This window comes from Carcharhinus amblyrhynchos, chromosome 1 (assembly GCF_965287045.1).
Source record: "Carcharhinus amblyrhynchos chromosome 1, sCarAmb.v2.hapA, whole genome shotgun sequence".
In the NCBI taxonomy this organism is placed as follows: domain Eukaryota; kingdom Metazoa; phylum Chordata; class Chondrichthyes; order Carcharhiniformes; family Carcharhinidae; genus Carcharhinus; species Carcharhinus amblyrhynchos.
The window spans coordinates 139,561,681-139,578,748 of NC_137324.1; the positions used below are offsets into that span (position 1 = coordinate 139,561,681).

Here is a 17,068-nt window from a genome sequence, read left to right on the forward strand (position 1 = left end):
AGTACAGAAGAAATTCACTAGGATGCTGCCTGGGATGGAATATTTAAGGTATGAAGAGAGGTTGGGTAGGTTTGGATTGTTTTCATTGAAGCAGAGAATACTGACAGATGATCTGATCGAGATTATGGGGTACATAGACAAAGTGGATAAGGAGCAACTATTCCGCTTATTGAAGGGTCAGTCATGAGGGGACATAGTTCAAGTTGAGGGGCAGGAGGATTGGGGGATATGAGAATAAACTTTTTTACCCAGAGGATGGTAACACCTGGAATGCACTGCTTGGGAGGTTAGTAGAGGTAATTTACCTCACTCTGTTTGAGAAGTACCTGCATGAATACTTGGCACATCACAACATTCAAGGAAATGGGCCAAGTGCTGGTAAATGGGATTAGGTGGGAGTTCAGGTGCTTTCTTGCATGTCGATGAAGACTCGATGAGCTGAAAAGCCTCTTCAGCACTGTCTGACTGTCTGGTAACCCCCCGGGATGTTGATAGTGGGGGATTCTGTGGTGGCAATGCCATTGAATATCAAAGAGGTGATGGTTCGATTTTTTTGTTGGAGACAGTCATTGCCTGGCACCTATATTTGAATATTTTCCAGTTCTTGCTGCATAGGGGCATTCTGCTTCCGTATCTGAGGAGTGATGCATGGTGCTGAACATCCTCACTTCTGACCTCAAGCTGGAGAGGTGAAGCAGTTGAGGAAGGCTGGGCTTTCATGCTGTACAGTGGAAAATTGAACAGGTGCCAATCCTTGATTTAATTTCAAACCTTTCCATTGATTATTTGTCACTGTTAATTTTGAGCTCTTAATGCTTTTTTTCAATGAGGTACTAGTTTTGGAGTGAAAGCACTTCTCACATTTCAGTCCAGAAGCAGCTATCCAAACCAGGTGTTAGAAATGCGCAGGCGCAGCTCCCTGTTAGCGATTGGCTGGCTTCAAGGACTGCGTCATTCTTCCGCGACGAAACGGTTACGTCAGAGGTGCGACAGCGCGTGTTGCTGGAGCTGGAGTTGGGTTGAGCGCGTGGTTTAGTTCTAGCTGCTCAGAGTCTCGCTGTACTCAGGCTGTCCGGAGAGGATCCTCAGCACACTGTCCAGGTAGGCAGTTACATTATCTTCCGTACGCTTGACTTGTACACTGAGCAGCAACAGCAAGACTCCCCCATTGCTTTCAAATTGTAAACGTTGCTGTCCATGTGTTCATGTATACACGTGCGAAGCAGTGGGCTATAGCACTTGCTGCTCCATATGTGTAGTTAATTAAGAAGCCCTTAGTAATGTGGTGCAAGTTATTTCATTTCCAGTTATTCCTTTTGAATGGTTGGAGTTGAACCCAGTAGCGTTGAGGGTTCTCTTTCTCCAATCCCCCCAGCGAGGCATTCCAATTTCTACTCCTAGCCAAATTACTGATTAAAGTAGCAGTGCCCAAAATACCTTTGGTCAGTCGCACGTTTATTTGATCTTTCAGTTAGAGAATGATAAAGGGAAGAATGGCAGGATGTTTTGTTTTATTGGTTCAGTGCTCAGCTTGGGAATTACAAGGCGATCTAGGTTACACAGAAGCAGAAGATGGCCATTTGGCCCTTTGAGCCCACTCTGCCATTCATTTTGATCATGGCTGATGTTCAATATCCTAACCCCCCCTCCCCAAATATCCCTTGATCCCTTTAGCCTTAAGACCTATGCCTAATTTCTTCTTGAGATCAGACAATATTTTGGCCTGAACTACTTTGTGTTGTAGTAAATTGCACACGTTCAGCATCCTCTAAGTGAAGAAATTTCTCTGCATCATAATCATAGAATCTCTACAGTGCGGAAGGCGGCCATTTGGCCTGTCGAGTCTGCACTGACCACAATCTCACCCAGGCCCTATTCTCGTAACCCCACACTTAACCTGTTAATCTCCCTGACAGTAGGGGCAATTTAAGATGGGCAATTGACCTAACCCATATGTCTTTGGAGGTGCTATCTTCAAACTATGACCCTTAGTTCTGGACTTTCCCACCTTGGGAATATTCTTTCTGAATCTCCCCTATTTAACCCTTTTAGAATTTCATGAGGTTTCTATGAGATCCCCTCTCATTCTTCTAAACTCCAGTGAATATAGTTCTAACTAATCTAGTGTTTCCTTCTTTGACAGACCTGCCATCGCAAGAATCAGCCTGGTAAACCTATGCTGTACTCCCTTATAGCAAGACATCCATCGTCAGGTAAGGACACCAAAACTGCACACAATACTCCATGTGGCCTCACCAACACCCTATGCAATTGCAGCAAAACATGCTTATTCTTATACTCAAGTCCTCTCATTATGAAGGCTAACATACAATTTGCTGCCTTTACTGCCTGCTGTAGCTGTGCACTTACTTTTTCAGCGATTGATGCACAAGGACACCAAGGTCTTGCTGAATATCCACCTCTTAGTTTACACCCATTCAAGCAACAGTCTGTCTTCCTATTATTGCCACCAAAGTAAATAACTTCACATTCATCCACATTATACTGCACCTGCAATGCATATGTCCACAAACTAAGCCTGTCCAAATCACGCTGAAGCATCTGTGCATCCTCCTCATAGTTCACCCACCCAACTTTGTATCATCTGCAAGTTTTGGGGATAATACATTCAGTGCCGTCTTCCAAATCATTAATAATGTGAACTGTTGGGGCTGCAACACAGATCCTTGTGGAATCTGACTAGTCACTAACTGCCAATCAGAATAGGCGGCATGGTAGCACAGTGGTTAGCAGTGCTGTTTCACAGCACCAGGGACCTGGGTTCAACTCCTGGCTTTGGTCACTGTTTGTGTGGAGTTTGCACTTTCTCCTCGTGTCTGCGTGGGTTTCCTCCGGGTGCTCCGTTTTCCTCCCACAGTCCAAAGATGTGTGGGTTTGGTTGATTGGCCATGCTTAAAATGCCCCTTAGTGTCCTGAGATGTGTATGTTAGAGAGATTAGTGGATAAAATATGTAGGGATATGGGGATGGGGCTTGGGTGGGATTGTGGTAGGTGCAGACTCAGTGGGCTGAATGGCCTCTTTCTGTACTGTAGGGTTTCTATGATTCTAGAAAAAGACCCATTTATGCCAACTCTTTGCTTCTTTTCTGCTAACTGGCTTTCTATCCGTCTCGAGACATTACCTGCGATCCCGTGTGCTTTAACCTTGCATCATTGTTTGTTATGTGCAAGTCTTCTGAAAGTCTACGTAAACCTCATCCACTGGTTCTCCTCGGTCAACCCTACTAGTTACATTCTTACAGAATTCTAATAGATTTGTCACACATGATTTCCTTTTTGTAAATCCACGCCTTCCAAATTTTGAGATGAAATTCTTGATTACGGACTCTAGCAACTTCCCTAGTACCGGTGTTAGGCTCACTGGTTTATAGTTCTGTTTTCTCTGCACCTCCTTTTTTTTTGAAAGCTGGGCTTACTTTAGCTACTTTCCAATCTGTAGGAACCAGATCAGAGTATGAAGAATTTTGGAAAATAACCACCAATGGATCTACTATTTCCAGGGTGATTTCCTTAAGTACTGTGGGACAGAGATTATCAGGACCTGGAGATTTATCCACCTTCAATCCCCTCAATTTCCCCAAAATAATTTCTCTATGAATGCTGATTTTCTTCAACTCCTCACTAAAACTTGTTTCTCTCAGAACTTCTGGCACATTTCACAAAGGAAGACATGAGTAGACTGAAGCAAAATACAAATTTAATTCCTCAGCCACTTCTTTATTCCTGTTATGAATTTGTTTCAGACTAAGGGGCCTACATTTGTTTTTGTCAATCTTTCTCTTTACATAGTCATAGAAATTTCTACAGTCAGTTTTTATGTTCCCTGCTAGCTTACATCATACTCTATTTTTCCCTTAATCAACCCCTTGGTCACTCTATGCTGAATTTTAAATTGCTCCCAATCCTTAGGCCTATTGCTTTTTCTTGGCAATTTGTATGCTTCTTCCTTGAATCTGATGCTATCTCTAATTTCCCTTGTAAGCCATGGTTTGACCACTTACCACTCTTGTGCCAAACAGGAATAAATTATTTCTGGAGTTCACCTATTCATTCTTTAAATGCCTACCATCGCTTGCCCACTGTTTTTCCTTTCAGTAATGTTTCCCTGTCCATCATGGCCAATCTGTGCATCATACCATCATAATTACCTTTATTGAGATTCAGGACCCTGGTCTCTGATTCAACTACATCACCTTATCGCTTTCTACCTTGACAAGAATTCTACCATGTTATAGTCACTCGTCCCCAAGGGTTCTGTCTCTCAACTAGATTGCTAACTAATTCTTATTGCACAACACCCAATCCAAGATAGCCAGATCCCTTGTTCGTTTGTTCCCCAGCGTATTGCTCCAGAAAACCATTCCCTATACATTCCAGGAATTCCTCCTCTATTGTACTGTGACCAACCTGACTCTCCCAATGTATATGCAGATTAAAGTTGTCCTTAATCACAGATGTTGCTTTTATAGAATCCCTACATTGCAAAAGGAGGCTGTTCGGACCATCGAGCCTGCACTGACAACTCCACCCAGGCTGTATTCTTGTAACCTCATGTATTTTCCCTGCTAGTTCCCCTGACACTAAGTGGTAATATTGCATGGCCAATCAACGTAGCCAGCACATCTTTGGAATGTGGGAGGCACTTGGAGGAAACCCATACAGACACAGAGAAAATGTGCAAACTCTACACAGACACGTGCTTGAACAGACGCATCTCTGATTTCATGTCTGATGCTTTTCCCAACATTGTCTTGGCGGTTTGGTGGTTTGTCTACCACCCCCACCAATGTTTTTATGCCCCTTGTTTCTGAACTCGACGTATTTGATTCCATATCTATGCTTTCCTCAATGTCGTATCAATATTGTCTTTGACGAAGAGTGCATCTCCACCACCTTTTCCTTTCTGACTGTTGCTCCTAAACATTGAATAGTCCTCAGTCATTAGTTCCTTGTTCACCTTGGAGCCACGCCTCTTGTATTGCCAACTATATCATTCCGCTTAATAGGCAGATCTAATGATCATGCAAAATTTAATAAAGGAAGTCAGAATTTGAGAAAAATATAGTGCATAAGAAAATCCTGCAACGGAAAAACAAACTAGTAGGACATATTAAAATCGCTGTACCTAAATGCATGCAGTATTCAGAATAAAGTCAGAGTTGACAGCACAGATAGAGACAAATGATTTTATGAAGATTACTGAAACATGGTTACAGAAGGTCTGGGACTGGGAGTTGAATGTCCAAGTATTTTGAAAGGATAAACAAGATGGAACAGGAGATAGAGTTGCTTTATTGGTTAAAGATGATATCACGGCTGTATTTAGAAATGATATTAGCACTAAGGACCAGCGTATTGAATTAATTTGGGTGGAAATAAAAAAAATCAAAGGATAAATACCTTGTTAGTGATAACCTACAGGCCCCCAAGCAATCTTCCCCAATGGGGCATAGTATAAACCAAGAAATAATGAGGACTTGTGAGAAGGGCACAATGGCAATCATGGGTGATTTTAACATGCATACTGACTGAATTAATCAGATTGGTAAAGGTAGCTTTGAGGGAGATTTCATAGCATTATTTCTTAGCGTAATATGTTATGGAGCCAACCAGGGAACAGGCTATTTTAGATTTCGTATTATGTAATGAAGGGTTGATACATAGTCTTGTTGCCAAAGCTTCTCTTGGAAAGAGTGATTACAGTATGCTGGAATTTCAAAAATAGATTGAGCGAGAGAACACAGTGGGCCCTATTTTACCATTCTAAATGCTGGGCGGACTTGAAACTGGGAGAGTTTCAGATCTGACTTCCAGACCTATTCTCAGGCATCCCGATATTCACTCTGCCTGAAAAAAATCAGCAATTCTGAATTGCACTGCAGATGGCTGTGGAGGGGGCTTAATGCAACTGAAATCCTGGAGCTCCGATTGGCATCTCCAATTGCGCGTGCGCAGAGAAAAAAATGATAGAATGCGGTTACCCTGCCACATCGCACTCGGGCCGGAGAATGTCTCCCCTGGCCCCCACAGATATTACCTAATCCCCACAACATTACCGACTCCCTTACCCTCCACTCCCTCTGCCACCCAGACCAATTGTGGCCTACCCACCTTCCACACACACACACACACACACCTGCCACCACCAATCTCGAGCAGAGAGCCATCGAACCCCCGTCCCTCACCCCACACCGGTCTCGAGCAGAGAGCTATCAGGTGCTCGGCTCTTACCTCCTCACTAAGTGGAGAGTCCAAATCGGACTTGTGTAGAGCATATCTGTTTTGCACCAATTCTGGACTGGCGAATGTGGTGGTAAAGGGGGAAGTGCTGGTAAGGTTGGGCATACAGCCCATTAAGTCAATTTAAATACATGCAAATGCATTTAAATGGCTGTCATGCCTGTTCAGGCGTGGTCCTGATCATGGCCATTTTCGGCCCTAGGTAAAGGGGGAACCAGCGCAGAGACGCGTGGATCGAGCTACTCGCCTCACGTCCAACTTTACCAAGCTCTTGTGCCCGAAAAGAGGTGCAACTTGATGGTAAAATTGGGTGCATTGTGTCATAATCGAGTTTTAGCATTGGGCAGAGGTAATTATATGGGCCTGAGGAAAGAGTTGGCCCAAGTAAATTGGGTGCAACGAATTGAGGACAGGACAGTTGAGGAACAATGGTTCAGTGAGATATTGAATCCCTCACAATTGAAGTATATTCCTTAGAGAAGGGGGAATTATAAAAGGAAGAACAATGTTCCATAGCTAGATAAGAAAGTCAAAGAGGACATAATGGCAAAAACTAGGGCATACCAAACTGCAAAAGCTTGTGGCAAGCTGGAGGATTGGGAGAACTTTAAGGTTCAGCAAAAAGCTGCTAAAAAAGAATCAAAAGAGCTATGATTAACGACGAAAGGACATTAGCAGAAGACAAATACAGATACCAGAAGCTTTGACAAGTATATAAAGAGGAAGAGAAAAGCTAAAGTAAATGCTGGCCCTTTAGAGGACAATAATGGCGGAGGCACTAAACCAATTTTTTGCCCGTGTCTTCATGATAGAGAATAATAAAGATTTTCCAAAAACTGTAGCTAATGCAGAGGAATTTGGTACAATATCCATCACTAGGGAGAAGGTATTGAATAAACTAATGGGATTAAAGGCAGATAAGTCACTGGGACCTGATGGCCTGCACCCTAGGGTGTTAAAGGAGTGACAGCACAGATGGTGGATGCATTGGTTATGATATTTCAATATTTCTTGGATTCTGTTAAGATCCCTGTGGATTGGAAGCATGTTAATGAAGTGCCCCTATTAAAAAAGGAGAAACATAAAGTAGGAAACTATAGACCAGTTAGGGAAAGTCATGCTTGACAAACTTGCTTGAGTTCTTTGAGGACGTAACCCAGCAAGGTGGACAGTGGGAACCTGTAAACGTGATATATCTAGACTTCTAGAAGGTGTTTGCGAAGGTGCCGCATGGAAGCCTGATCCAGAAGATGAGATCGCAGGGGATTGGGGGTAGAGTATTAGATTGGATTGAGGATTGGCTGACTGACAGAAAGCAGAGGGTTGGGATGAATGGGCCCTTTCTGGCTGGCGAAATGTAACTAGCAGGGTACCTCAGGGCTCAGTCTTGGACCTCAACTGTTTATGATCTATATTAATAATTTGCAAACAGGGACAGACTGTAACAGCAAAATTTGTAAATGATGCCTAAAATACTCAGGAATGCAGGCAGTGGAGAGGATGTAAAGATCTTACAGGCCAGCCTAGTTAGGCAAGGGGAACGGGCCAAAATTCGGCAGATGTCACCTAATTTAGCTAAGTGTGAGGTTTTCTATTTGGCAGAAAGAATAGAAAGACAAATTATTACTTAAGTGGAAAGCAGATTCAAAATGCATCCAGGCAGAGGGATCTGGGTGTCTTTGTTCATGAATCGCATGGAGTTGCAAGAACAGCATATAATAAAAAAAAGTGATGTTGGCATTGATTGCAATGAGACTGGAGTATGAAAGTCAGTGTTCTTGCAATAGGATGTTGGTAAGACCAAACATGGAGTATTTTGTCCAGTTTTGATCTTTTTATTTGAGAAGAATGTAATGAAACTGGAGGCAGTTCAAAGGATGTTCACCAGATTGATGAAAAGGTTGACATATGAGGAGAGATTAAACAATTTGGGCTTGTACTCGCTGGAGTAAAAAGAATGAGAGGATTTCTGATCGCAGTATATAAAAGTTAAAAAGGCAAAAAAAGGGAAAGGTGGATTTGAAACTAGGGGGAGATCAGCCATGGTCTGATTGAATGGCGGAGGAGACTTAGAGCTAAGTTTGCCTACATCTCCCAATTCCTATGTCCTGCCCACGTGTAACCTGTTGAACTGTGATAATTGTAGAGAAAAACCAGGGAACTACAGACCATTGAGTCTCACGTCAGTGCTAACTTTAAACGAATATTAAAGTTTTAAGTATTAAGCTGTGCTCCTAAATCCTCAGCAATATAACTAATATGACAACATACTGTTATCACTAAGCAGGATGTATTTTGGTTTTTCAACTGATCTCATGTAGGACTGAGTGAGCCATGTCGAGTGCCGCAACATTGTGGGCATTTTCTCTTTAGCTATGCGGTGTGCTGCTATGTAAGAAACTAAGTGCGCTTTGTCATTCAGTGTTAAATTTTTGCTAAGAACTTGAGCTGATAATTTCAGTTCAGTGCTAGATACGTAAACGTAGATGTTGGAAAAGGACGGAAAGAATAATAAGCCTGAGGATTAGGACTGTTTCATAAGAACATAAGAAATAGGAGCAGGAGTAGGCCATCTAGCCCTTCGAGCCTGCCCCGCCATTCAATAAGATCATGGCTGATCTGTCGCTGCTCAGTTCCACTTTTCCGCCCTCTCCCCATAACCCTTAATCCCCTCTCATCAAAAACCCATCAACCCGCGTCTTAAAAATATTTAGCGAGGCAGCCTCCACCACTTCAATGGGCAGAGAATTCCAGAGATTCACCACCCTTTGAGTGAAGAAGTTCCTCCTCAACTCCGTTCTAAACCGCCCCCCTTTTATCTTGAGGCTGTGCCCCCTAGTCCTACTGTCTTTTTTGAGCGGGAAGAGTCTCTCCACCTCTATCCTATCCATCCCATTCATCATCTTATACGTCTCAATGAGATCTCCCCTCATTCTTCTAAACTCTAATGAGTACAAGCCTAGTTTATTCAGCTTCTCCTCATAGCTCAACCCCCTCAACTCCGGTATCAGTCTAGTAAACCTCCTCTGCACTCCCTCCAAGGCCGAAATATCTTTGCGCAGGTGTGGCGCCCAAAACTGCACACACTACTCCAGCTGTGGCCTCACCAATGCCCTATACAGCTGCAGCAAGACCTCCCTACTTTTATATTCAATCCCCCTCGCTATGAAGGCCAGCATCCCATTTGCCTTCCTGACCACCTGCTGCACCTGCAAGCTGGGTTTTTGCGACTCATGCACAAGGACCCCGAGGTCCCTCTGCACCGTCGCCTGCTGCAGTTTTTCGCCCCGTAAGTAATAGTCCTTCCTACCATTCTTCCTACCAAAGTGGACCACCTCGCACTTGCCAACATTAAATTCCATTTGCCATTTCCTGGCCCATTCGCCCAGCCTATCTAGATCCTTCTGCAGACTCTCCACACCCTCCGCACAATTTGCCGTTCCCCCAATCTTGGTGACATCAGCAAATTTTGATACCCTACACTCGGTTCCCTCCTCCAGATCATCTATATAAATGGTAAAAAGCTGAGGCCCCAGCACCGACCCCTGGGGCACTCCACTCGTCACCATCCGCCAATCCGAATAGCACCCATTGACCCCCACTCTCTGCCTCCTATTTGACAACCAATCCTCTATCCACGCTAACACCCTACCCCCAACTCCATGTCCCTCGACCTTCTGCAATAACCTCTTGTGAGGTACTTTGTCAAACGCCTTCTGAAAATCTAGAAAGACCACATCCACCGGCTCTCCTCTATCCACCGCCCTAGACACATCCTCATAGAACTCCAGTAAATTTGTCAGACACGACTTCCCTTTAATGAAACCGTGCTGCGTCTGCTCTATCAAGCAATTCCCTTCAAGATGCCTCGCAATTTCCTCCTTAATGACAGGTTCTAACATTTTACCTACCACAGACGTTAAACTAACCAGCCTATAATTCCCCGCCTTTTGCCTGGCACCCTTCTTAAACAACGGCATAACATTAGCCGTTTTCCAATCATCCGGCACTTCCCCGGAATCCAGCGACGTCTGGAAAATAACCACCAAGGCATCCACTATCACCTCCGCCATTTCTTTCAGAACCCTCGGATGCATTCCATCCGGTCCTGGGGACTTGTCCACAATCAGCCCCTCCAGTCTGTCGAGCACCGCCTCTCTAGTAACAGTAATGTCATTAAGACCCTCCAGTCCTACCACCTTTCCATCGCTAACACCCAGCAAATTTTTCACGTCCTCCTCCGTGAAGACAGAAACAAAAAAGTTATTCAATATCTGAGCCATATCCCCATCCCCTACCACTAGGTCCCCTTTCTCATCCTCTAAAGGACCAACATTCACCCTAGCCAGCCTCTTCCTTTTTATATATTTATAAAAACTCTTGCTATCCTTTTTTATATTAAGCGCTAGCCCAGCTTCATAGTTTCTCCTACCCTTCTTTATCAACTTCTTTGTCAATCTTTGTTGACATTTAAACCTCTCCCAATCCTCTTCTCGCCCACTACTCTTAGCTACTCTAAATTCCTCCGCTTTTAATTTAACACTTTCCTTCACCTCCTTCGTTATCCACGGCTTATTACCTCTCCTCCTACTGTCCTTTTTGACCGTCGGAATAAATTTCTGCTGAGCACCAAGAAAGATCTCCTTAAAGATCCTCCACTGCTCCTCAACAGACCCTCCCTCCAACGCGCTCCCCCAGTCCACATTCGCCAATTCTTCTCTCATCCTACTGTACTCCCCTCTATTCAAACAAAGAAACCAAAAAATGACCAAATGTTTGTTTTACAAAAAGTAAAAACAGAGTCAACTAACTCAGAATTTGAAAGCGGATTGTAAGAGATTTTGCAAGTATATGAAAAAGGGTGTCAATGAGAGGGGAAATTATCATGGGGAGGGGTGGGGGTGTGGATATTATCAAATGGCAGAGACTTAGAACGAATATATTTCTGTCTTCACAATAGGACACCAGTATGAAGGGTAAGTAAAAGACTAATGAGAATCAGAAACTTTTGAATATCAGCAGAGAAAAATAATTGGAAAAACTTGAAAAATAAAAGTTCAAAAAATCCCTATGACCTGATGGACATTCTAAATATAATAGCAGCTGAGATAGTGGATGCTCAGGTTAAGATTTCTTAAAAGTCCCTAGATTTTCCAATAGGAAAATACATACACACATACAAATTTCATTGATCACGGACTGTAAGAAAACACACAATTATTGCTGACACATTAGCAGTTATACTGGAGCCTGATGAAGTGTACAGGGAGGTTGTTTTCCTTAGTTGGGGACACAGCATATGGGCCGAGTGATGAGCGTATTATCAGGCTCAGAGATTACTCATTTAGGATTAAAATGAGATAATTCTTGGGGATGTAAATCTTTTGGAATTGTCCATCCCAGGGAGCTGATAGCTTTTTATGTCAGGAAGTTGAGGGAGATTTGATTTGAATTTTTAGTGTCACGTGTATTAGTATACAGTGAAAAATATTATTTCTTGTGTGCTGTAGATACAAGGCATACCATCCATTGAGAAGGAGTGAGTGCAGAATGTAGTGTTACAGTCATAGCTCGGGTGTAGAGAAAGATCAATTTAATGTGAGCTGCATCCTTTCAAAGGTTTGAAGGCAGCAGAGAAGAAGTAGTTCTTGATCAGTTGGTACATGTTCTCAGACGTTTGTAGCTTTTCCCCAATTGAAGAGAGTATATCCGGGGTGCGTGGGCTCCTTGATTTTCCGATGCAGCGGAAAGTGTAGACAGTGTCGATGGGTGGGAGGCTAGTTTGCATGATTCGTTGGGCATCGTTCACGACCCATTGTAGTTTATAGCATTCTTGGACAGTGCAGGAGCCATACCAAGATGTGATACAACCAGAAAAATGCTTTCTGCGGTGCAGTTGTAAAAATTGCGAGAGTCATAGTGGACGTGCCCAATTTCCTTAGCCTTCTGAGAAAGTAGAGGTATTGGTGGGCTTTGTTAACCATAGGGTCGGTGTGGAGGGACCAGTACAGGTTGATATGGGGAGCAGAAAGTGGAGTTGAGATAGATGATCAGCCATGGTTTTATTGAAAGGACGGAATGGGTTTTGCTCTTGTTTGGTTTTTATTTCATTAAAGCTTTTTGTAAAGAATGCTGCATTGTTCACATTTGTATTTTGAATCCTTCTCTTTGCCTTTTCAGGTTTGATTTTGAGGAAATATGACGGATGAACAAGGAGATAAAGATATTCAGCTCTGTCTCCAGGCAGATGCAGCTGAGAAGAAAGTGATCTCTGAGGGCAGTTTATTGACTGACAACCAACATGAGCTGCCAGCAGCAGAATTGCACACTCAAGTGTGTAAAAGTGAATCCCTGATGGCTGCCTCTGAAGTTGACGTGATAAAGCTGACCGATTCTAAACATCAGGATGAACTAGATGTTCCATCCCTACAGTGTATTCCAAGTGAAATTAATGGTAATGTAATGTCTTGTGTAACTCCAGCAACACCTGCTGCACAAGAGAATTTGGATGCTGTTAAGTCAAGCGAAGTCAACACTTCAGAGAACCGTGATATTACATTAGTCAGTCCTGCCGTGGTCACTGGTGATCAAGAGATGGAAGTTTCTGTGTCTGCTCAGCTGGAGACTTTATCTTTTAAAAGATCGCCATCTCTGTGCCAGAATACAGAGGATACACAAGGCGAACAATCAGGCCAGAGCAGTGACTTCCCCCAGGTTGATGTTGTGTTACAAGATCTTGCAGCTGATGAGGAAGACAGTGAAGGTGAAAGCTCATCATCTGAAGATACTACACCAGACAGGTGAGCACTGAATGAAAGGAAATGTTAATTCCTAATTGTTCTTGGAACGTGGTGTGAACAATTTTGTGAACTGCTGCCGGGTGCCAGTCAAGTGAGTTGTTTTGTGGTAGGTGGTGTGGACTTTCTTGAGTGTTGATGGAGCCATACTAATGTAGGCAAATAGAGAGATTCCATTATATTCCTGACTTGTATGTTGTAGATGGTGGACAGGCTATGGGAGTTGGGAGTGAGTTTCATGCTGCAGAATTTCTAACCTGCTCTTATAACCACAGTATTTATAAGACTGGTCATGATCAATTTTTGGTCAATGGTAACCCGCCAGGGTACTGATATTGGGGAATTCAGTGATGGTCATGTCATTGAATGTCAAGGGGAGCTGGTTTAGATTTTCTCTTGCTGGAGATGGTTGTTGCCTGATACTTTATATGGTGTGAACATTACTCGCCATTTGTTAGCTCAATCCTGAATGTTGTCCAATTCTTGCTCAATTTGGAAGTGGCTTTCTTCAGTATCTGAGGAGTCGCATGGTTCAATCATCAGCGAACATCCCCATGACTGACTTTGGAACATAGAACAACTACAGCACAAACAGGCCCTTTGGCCCACAAGTTGTGCCGATCATATCCCTACCTACTGTGCTTACCTATAACCCTCAATCCCATTAAGTTCCATGTACTCATCCAGAAGTCTCTTGAAAGACCCTATCGAATTTGTCTCCACCACTACCGACGGCAGCTGATTCCACTTACCCACCACCCTCTGAGTGAAAAACTTACCCCTGACATCGCCTCTGTACCTACTCCCCAACACCTTAAACCTGTGCCCTCTTGTAGCAACCATTCCAGCCCTTGGGAAAAGCCTCTGAGAATCCACCCGATCTATACCTCTCAACATCTTTATACGCTTCTATTATGTTTGTTTTTACGAGACTCTTCCATCCTTGATACAAAGACAAACACCAACCGCTGTCTGATTCAAAATTTCTTTACTCTTCTTACGTATGCAAGCTGGCAAACCTTTGCTATTTAACTTCCACTCAGTGGTGGGAATCAGGTAGCAAAGGTGCCCCAAACAATGGGACAGTCCCCCTTTATATAACTTTTAAAATCCTGATGATCACGTGGTCTGATACAATATGGCTAATCACAAGACAACCTGTGTTCTAGTCAAGTTAACCATATCTAAGGTGATAATATGGTTATATTGACGGTTCTCTTTCTTTCAATGAGTAAGTTCATTAATCACAGATGTCTTACGCTTGTCATTTCAAAATCAACTCACAGCAGCATGTGATATTTAACCCTATAATATCTCATTCCCTCCTTTTTATCATTTCATGATAACTTAACCTTTAGAAAGGAGTTTGGGCTCTGTTATGGGCCAGGCATCAACAAACATATTGTAGCAAGAACAGTAATAAGCAAACCACCAGAATAAAGAGTCCCAAATGCATTATCATTCTTCCCCAGTCCCAAAGAGGTTACCAAAGGGCCGCCAGTCAGGGGGATTGTAGTCCTTAAAGTTCTGCCCCTCACTTCTAATTTTGTCAGCCATCTTTTTACTATGCTCAGTTAAATCAATGATCTTGTCGGAGGTGGAATGTATGTACAGCACTCAGAGCCTATTAGGGCACAGGTGCCGCCAACAAGCAATCTAAAGCCATTCGATTTTGGACCGCCGTATAGCTAAGAATTCAGCTGAAACTTCGGAGATGGCGGTGCTCACATCCTTTAATCCATCCGCAGTATCATTAGCTATTTTCTCAAGAGCTGATGCCATATTGATCAACTCTAGAGCTGCCTTTGCTGCCCCATTGGCAGGAAAGGCTATCATCCAAAACTGTTGAGTCTCAGTGATGGCCTGTTTAGACCTTAACAGGTGTATCTTGGGGTGGAGATGCAGAGAGTCATAATGCCGGATACGGGACCACATACACTAGACAGCAAATCCAGATCAGTCCCAGGGAAGCCAAGGATAGGCATTACCTCCACAGACAAAATAGGTGCCATTGCATTCTACCATGTTGTTTAATATAACTGGGTCGAGTTGGAATGGAGCTCCACAGTAGTCCAGAATGATATGGCTGTAGGGCAATGGGCTTTAGGCCTCAGCTTTACCACACTACTACTGGGACTGGTGACATTAAACTGCTGAATGCAGTAGCTAATGGATTTGGTTCTGTTTCTTATCAGGCAGATGGATCCCCTTTTGCTCTTTGTTTACAACAAGGAGGGGTGGAGAGTCTGACCTATTATAGTTGGGCTGGTAATGTTTCTTAAAAGCTGATGGAGTGCACCCCCCCTCCTTCATTGTGGAGACATCACTGCTGTCAATTAGCCAATTTCCTCCTGTGTCCGGGCCCCTTTTCTTATTTCGTTCTTAGTCCCGTTTTGATACAAAATCCACTCTATCATTTCCTTGGTTTTGAGAGGAATAGAGAACAGGGGGATCCCTTCTTTGGCTTGTGGTGGTATGTGTGAGCAGACCCAACACCTGCTTACATTAAACTTTACAGCATACTCATAAGATATGTACAGAAAGGTGAAATTGTCCATTAGTCAGTCCATCTTTCAGGCTTCCTTTCCATTGATTCGGTTGCCCTGGTGCCAGGAAAATAGCTGAAAGACTAAAGATGGTGATTTATTAGTAGATATTGGTGTCCACCGTTTAGTCACTCATGTATCCAGCGAGGTTGCCCTTGAACCTTAATTGCAGTTGGAGTCTGGAGGAGAACTTGGAGCGGTCCTTTCCACCGTGACCCAAGTTTGGGTCGATCCAGTTCTTTATTAGCACGAGGTCTCCTATCTGTGGTCCAGGGAAGTAGTCCTGTGGGTCAGAATCTTGATCCGGTGTCTATGGAGCCGATCCAAAGGCGTGCTGTACCTACAAATGAAGAAACTTTAAAGACGAGGTTAGCTGTCGGAAGTACTTCTGCATTTCGTCTCCCATAACATGTAAATCTATCTGGATGGATGGGCTTGTATTTGCATCCCAGGACATCCTGCTTGGTTTACCATAGATTATCTCTGCAGCTGATAGTCCAGTGGTAAAGTGGGGTGTTGTTCTCATGTGGTAGAGAACTAAGGGTAAGATTTTTAACCAAGTTAGACCAGTTTCAGATGTTAGCTTGGCTAGCTTAGTTTTAAGGACCCCATTAGCTCTTTCCACTATCCCTACTGTCTGGGGATGGTAGGCACAGTGGAACTGTTGCTGAATGTGTAATATGTCACATAGTTCCTTATTAATTTTCCCTACAAAATGGGGGTCGTTGTCCAAGCTAGTCTCTTGGGATATCCAAATCTCGGTAGTATTTCTGTCAATAACAACTTTACTACGGCCGAGCCCTTGTTATTTGTAGCTGGGAAAGCCTCTATCCATCACCAATTACAAGACAATACTTAAAACGCTGCACAAGCAGTAATTCGATAGAATCCAACTGAATACAATCAAGTGGACCACCCGGCAAGGTTGTTTTCCCTGGTGAACACTTTATTCCTTGGGCAATGTTATTTTGTTGGCATGTCAAACATGATGCTATGCCAGACTGAGTCACCTCGGCTAGTCAGGGGTGCCACCAGGTAAGAAGCAATATTCCACTCATTCCCTCCTTTCCCAGGTGTGTGTTACATGGTAGATAATCAAGCAATAAAGGCAGTAATGCATTTGGTATGCAAACTTGGCCAGCTGGAGTGATGCACTGGCCTTTTGACGCAGAATGCGAACATCCATGCGTCTTCCAAAGATCGTGCTCAGAAGCAGGGGCGTCCCCCTGTAAGCGCTGAATAGTGAATATATCTGGCATGCCCAGTGTGCTCAGAGAAGGTGAGCGATTTATCGCCTGCTTATTCATGGAGAGTACTATGTTAGTTTGGGCTGTTGTCGCCTTTTTGACAGCGTAGCCAGCCCTGGCATTACCCCTGGTCACTGCCGAGTCATCGGCAGCGTGGGTCATACATTTAATAATGGTCATTTGTTTAGGGAGGAGGATGGCTTGGAGAAGATTGCAA

General features: G+C 43.5%; 1 protein-coding gene across 2 annotated transcripts in view; it reads left to right on the forward strand.

Moving 5' to 3' along the window:
* Positions 1-997: 997 nt before the first annotated feature.
* naf1 (nuclear assembly factor 1 homolog (S. cerevisiae)) overlaps positions 998-17,068 on the forward strand; it is a 195,620-nt gene continuing 179,549 nt past the window's right edge. The window contains exons 1-3 of one of the 2 annotated variants that reach the window (XM_080193425.1): positions 998-1,101; positions 2,144-2,213; positions 12,442-13,061. In XM_080193425.1, the coding sequence (XP_080049551.1) occupies positions 12,460-13,061 (602 nt within the window). In that variant the 5' untranslated portion in view covers positions 998-1,101; positions 2,144-2,213; positions 12,442-12,459. The remainder of the gene's footprint in view (positions 1,102-2,143; positions 2,214-12,441; positions 13,062-17,068) is intronic. The other variant, XM_080193431.1, reaches the window with a different exon arrangement.